Source organism: Solanum dulcamara, chromosome 3 (genome assembly GCF_947179165.1).
Source record: "Solanum dulcamara chromosome 3, daSolDulc1.2, whole genome shotgun sequence".
NCBI classification, from domain to species: Eukaryota; Viridiplantae; Streptophyta; class Magnoliopsida; order Solanales; family Solanaceae; genus Solanum; species Solanum dulcamara.
In genome coordinates, this window is record NC_077239.1 from 77,833,412 (window position 1) to 77,839,351 (window position 5,940).

At 36.2% G+C, this 5,940-nt stretch overlaps 1 protein-coding gene across 2 annotated transcripts; it reads right to left on the reverse strand.

Annotated features, from left to right (window-relative positions):
• Positions 1 to 827: 827 nt before the first annotated feature.
• LOC129883095 (protein WVD2-like 3) lies at positions 828 to 5,699 on the reverse strand. 2 transcript variants are annotated; one of them, XM_055957668.1, is made up of 7 exons: positions 5,521 to 5,699; positions 2,836 to 3,389; positions 2,496 to 2,584; positions 2,299 to 2,386; positions 1,860 to 1,931; positions 1,587 to 1,697; positions 828 to 1,368 (listed from the first exon to the last, which is right to left on the reverse strand). In XM_055957668.1, the coding sequence occupies exons 2-7, from the start codon at positions 3,382 to 3,384 to the stop codon at positions 1,075 to 1,077; spliced, it is 1,203 nt and encodes a 400-aa protein (XP_055813643.1). In that variant the 5' UTR covers positions 3,385 to 3,389; positions 5,521 to 5,699; the 3' UTR covers positions 828 to 1,074. The 2 variants fall into 2 exon arrangements, with proteins under 2 accessions (XP_055813643.1, XP_055813644.1); XM_055957669.1 differs by having other exon boundaries at positions 5,441 to 5,568.
• Between the last annotated feature and the right edge of the window lie 241 nt (positions 5,700 to 5,940).

Here is a 5,940-nt window from a genome sequence, read left to right on the forward strand (position 1 = left end):
AATATTTAATACTGAGTTTGAGACATTTAGCACCATATCTCAAGCCCACGAGGCTCACGAGCATCCGAAAACTCAGGAGTTGAATCTGTAAAAGTGAGAGCAAGTGTACTAACCAGCGATGGACGATAAGATATGTTAAATAAATTCAACTCAAAGACCTTAAGAAACATTAGTTTAGAGTCAATTGAAGAGCATAAATCTATAAACTAATGTTTAGAGTCAACTTTTGAAAAACATACAATATAGAGTGGAAAGCAACACAGGCATATAGACTAAGAGCTAAGAGACTATTTCAAAAGCAAACATAACTAAAAGACTCAAGACTTTTTTGACTAGTGATTTACCCAATTGATAGAAACAACATTTTATGTACCACTAACAACATCTTAAAGGGCCTTGCTACTCTTCGCTTCCCGCAGCCACAGACCCTTCCATCCTCTCAGAGGTGGATGGAGCTTTTGAACAATGGTTCAACGGAACCTAGTATTTTCGAGACAAAATACCAATATATACGTGAAAAACCACTAACACTTCAACAAATCTTAAATTAGGATCCACTAATTTCAAAAGTACGAGTTCATGATAAGAACATTAAGGTTGATCCCATCAAGTTTAAATCCGGGATTCGTCTAGAGAACTACATGTTACAAATAAATAAACATGACACCTTTTTTTTATTGAAACTTTATCACCTGGAATGCTGACTACACCGAGGCATGAATGTGAATAATTTCAAAATACAGTTAATACGAAGATCACTAAGGCAGAACAGTAATAGACACATTACAATTAAAAATGCAATGTACAAAGTGGAGGTTCCAAATAAATATGAATTGCACAGTGGCCAGTTTCTTCATAGATAGATTACAAGAAAATGAAGTCTCTTTACACAATCATTGGAGATAACTTACAGAAATTTACACTTCATAAATAAACGTTACACAGGCCGACTGCAAAAAAAAGCTTTTGCAGTTTTAAAAGCAGTCAAATGCACAACTGTTACAGCGTAACAAGAAGCAAAACCAAGAAAAGAGAAGTTTTTAATCTTATTAAATTAGAAGACTCACAAAAGGCTCAAGAATGAACGGTAATGTCCACATTCATTTCTTCACGCATCGTTGTCATATATGACTCATTTATCTCCCCTGCGTGATTGGCTTCGTTGTTAAATTTGTAAATAGCAGTACCATTCTGAATATTTATGCGATCTTTCCTATTTCTGGAACCGAAGGCATCATTTTCATTGTTAACTTCAAGACTGTGGTGAGTTCCTCGATCATAAGCTCCCATCCCTTTGTCTAAACCAACTGAGTCATTGCAGCTCTTCCTTCTGCCCAACCTCGGTGACTTCGCACGAGTTGGCGGCGCCTACAGTTCAAGAAACAAGAATTTAGAATTAGAAGGTGGGGTTATCCCTTCGACAGCTAGGGATATCAATATTTGGGCAAAACCTTATCTGCACTGTGACACTCTAAGACCGCTTACAACTATGTAAATGTTATACTGCAGATGAAAATTTTGGTGAATACCTCAGCTAAAAATTATATATCTATGTAAGTTTGATACCAGTGTGATTATGTATTTACCTTCTTCAATTCAATCTTTGGTGGAGGTCCCTCATGGTAGAAGCTCGGCATTGGGTTTGCCTTAAACATCAGACTTTTTCTCAGTTGCTTTATAGCTGTTTCTCTCTCTTCCTAATAATTGAAAGGTACAAAAGAAAAGTTATGTTATATATTTGAAGTTGTGTGTTAAGCTATTCATTTACTCGGGTTTTGGTAGGATAATGCTGCTCTTTTGTTGGTATTCCACGTATACTAAGCATAACAAGTGATAGTTGTAACAGCAATGAGATGCACCTTCGTCCTTGCCTCCCACTGAATTTTCTGGGCCTCCAAAGCTTGATGTTTCTCCTCTAATTTCGAGTAGAACTGCAAAGAGAAAATCAATATAAGAACTAACCAATATTTAGACATTTTAGCCTTGGCATAACTGGTAAAATTGTTGTCATTTGACCAAGAGGTCACGGGTTCGGGATGTGGAAAAAGCCACTTGCAGAAATGCAGGATAAGGCTGTGTACAATAGACCCTTGTGGTCCGTCCCTTCCCCAGACCCCTCATGCGCATAGAGAAAGCTTAGTGCACCAGGCTGCCCATTTTACTTTAAGAAAGTTCCTCTATCATTGTTGTTCTTGTTGTCATTTAAAAGGGGCAAGATGAGAAGAATAACAAGGTAGAAATCTGATCAAACATAAAAATAAATGAGAAGTTTCAATAATCCAGAAAATCAATAGCTACCTCTTTCCTTTTCTCTATACGTTCAGATAATCGGAATACAGGGGCTGACGCAACAGTGGCCCTGGATTTTCTTGCTGGTAGCGTAGCACTTCTCGTTGTGGATAAAATATTAAACAGAACACAGCATCATAAGACAAGGGAACACATTAGAAATAGCACAGACCTTATTAAGCTAAATCAGGAGAGAAAGTGGATACCAAGAAGTGACTGAGCACGAGTCTTCTTCATCGGAATGCTTCTTGTTATCAGGTTGTAGCGGTTTCCTAGTTGCAACTGCTGAGGAGATCTGGACACAAATACAATAGCCACGGAATCAGTTATTAACAGGCAGTCAGATCCATAGGACACTACTGTAATCGCTATGCATTAACTTCTCTGAAAGTTGAAACAGTAACACATTTAAGAGGATGTTTTTTATCGGCCAAGGGAGAACGCGAGGGCAATATCATTTCAAAGATCAAGTGCTATTGATGGATCCTCTCCCCTTAATGATATAACGATTGACAGATGAGGTAAAAATCTGCATAGGAAACTAACCTTGTTTTGTTTAGTATTAGGGACTCGTAAATTATTGGCTTCGGGTGTCCTACAATTGCCATTGTCTGCATCATTTCCAACAAGACGAGTTCCATGAGACGCACGCTTCTCAGTTGCCAAAGCAAATGGTTGAGGAACTGTACACTTTGTTTTGCAGTTTCCAGCAGCAGATTTGGTTGCCGATTTCACCGAGGTTCTTGATCTCTTGTTATCATCTTTTAATTTTCGGACTTCAGAGTTGTTCTCCTTTGTGGGAGATTCAATCTCACATTTTGAGCTTTTTGTATGTTGCTCCTTGGTACTTTCAACTTCGGACAGTTTGGATAGCTCAACTGATACTTCAGCTGTGCATTCCTTCACTTCATACTCCTTTGTTTCAACGCTCTCTTTCAGCATATCAGTTTCTTGCTCCCCAATAATAAGCTTGGATGACTGAACATCTTGATTACTGTCAATTAGGCAACTTGAATCTGAAGAAGCACCATCACAGTAACTTATGTTACCGTTTTGCTCCTTGTCCATACAGATATCAGTAACTTCCAGCTCCATAATCTCTGAAATTACGTAAAATGAATAAGAAAGACATTTCATCAAAATAAACCAAATTTTCTCTAAGGGCTATGTTATCCCGTGAAAAAGTTTAAACTTGCTCATTTCTTTAAGTGGGAAAAACACCCCAACCCCAAAGTCACTGAATCTGAAAAGGCTTTTTTATCTTTCACCAGCACCATGAGCTGCCTTGGAGTCCAACACATGTTTACTATTACAGCCAAATTTCCCACCAGTCACTATCTCACAAAAGATCATCCAACATCTCGTCAACGTCATTATCTATTTGACATTAGATGATTTAAAGTACAGCTCTTTAACAAACATAGGGTGGTAAAAGAGGAGCCTTTGAAATACCAAAATTGAAGATCGATCGCGCAGTTTAGCCAAAAACATGAAGATACCAACACTAAATATACTACTATAGCTGAAGAAATGAAATTGGATACTTCAAATGATAACACCAGAACCTTTCCTCACACTTTATTATGAAGTCCATATATGTATACATATATCTACAAAGTCCATGTACATATACAAATATCTACATCAACTTGTAAAAATGAAAACATCCAACAACAACATGTCTAGGGACGATAGAGTGTACGCAGACCTTACTCCTACCTTGTGTGAGGTAGAGAGGTTGTCTCCATAGACCTTGGCTCAAGAAAAGCTTTTTAAAAACAGGTATGAAATATACAAGAATGAAATAAGTTCTAATGAAAATACTAAGCAAAGAGAAGTATTGACACCAAAAAAAGTACGATAGCCAAAGCAAAAGAAACGCCAGTAGTGATAAAATTGGAGAATCAGATAATAATAGAATAATAATAATAATACTGAAGAGGAGCAGAAAAACATCCATATATACAAATAAATGCCAACCTATGACTACATAAACCTACATGAGTTTGCAAAAGATCCAAGAATTCCAATGAGCCCAACAACTTGTGTCTGTTGAGGAGATCCTAGATATGATGAATCGATGATTGGAGGAAAGATGGAATCTTTTACACACATTTCCTTGCAAACGACTATCTATTTTGAAAGTTAGAACGACAAAAGGTCGTAAACAAGCAATATATATATAAGGGATACAAGAACAAGTACAATTTTCTTTATGCAAGGGATCTAACTAATTACTCCCGATGTTCCAAAATATTTCTCATATTTCACAGTACGTTCAGCAACATTTAAAAATGTGCCTTTTGCCATTTTGATGTTAAATCATAGTTTCTTAGTATCTATATTAATCTAGTCAGCTCAAAAAATTGGTTAAATTTATATATTCAACAAGTGAAAAGTGCCAAACAATACGGTACTGAGGGAATAGCAGCTTAAATGTACAAAAACCAAAATTACATAATCCTATAATCTTGTCCTGTAAAACTAAGCATTCCGAATTTCCAGGACCACTAGTAATTCACATATTCACCTCTAATTAATGGAAAGAAGTTATTCCTAGACTCCAAAACATTTCTTCTTCAATGGAAATATGGTAGAGTCAATTGAAAAATCACATTTTTAGTTCAGAACCCATTACAAGACTCAACATTTAACTGCTGCTTCCAAATGCTTACACCAACCAAAACTACAGCTAACAACAACAACAACAACAAACCCAGTGTAATCCCCCAGTGGAGTCTGAGGAGGATCGAGTGTACACAGACCTTACCACTCCCTTCAGAAGGTAAAGAGATTGTTTTCGATATATACCCTTGGCTAAAACCTCAGAATTTAGACCCCCCAAAGATTCATAGTTTGAAAACCACATTCCCAAACTATCCAAAGAAACAATTTTTACAAAGAGGGACTGTTTCCAATACACCCTCAGCTAAAACCTCAGTATTTAGACCCCAAAAAGATTCATCTTATAAAACCACATTTCCAAAATTATCCAAAGAAACAATTTTCACAATGAACACATTGTTGAGACTCTGTCCTATTTTAAGTGTAGATCTAAACCAAGAATTCACATTGCATCAAAACCCAAATTCCCAAATGCAAGAACCAATCAATGGACTTCCAAAGCAAAAGAAAAAGATCAAAACTTTACCAAGAATGTATCCAAAGAACATAAACCCCAAGAAGTGAGAAGTATAATGTGTGTCAAAAGTTTGAATTTTTGTAACTGACCTTTGAGAAAGAGTCCACTTTGTTTGTGTGAAATTTGGTGTTTTTAGGCTTTATCCAGCGGGTTATGGGAGCGGTGTCTCTGTCTCTATATGTAGGTCGTCCCTGTTACTCGTATATTTATATGTCTACTTCTTCTCCATGTATGAACAATGAACTCCAAATAATTTAATTGAGAGTTTCGTCGGATGTCTGATATTTGTATTAGAGATTTAGAATTTAGTTTTTTATTCTTGATTTGTACCGCATAGGATCCCACGTCTAATATTCATATTAGAGTTTCACTATTTTGAATTTGTATCGCATAAAATCTCATTTTAAAATATGCGATCATATTTAGATTCGAATTTAAAATATCATATTAAAAAAAAAAAGAATACAACAAATGGAGATTTAATTCCATATCTGATACCCATATTTGCG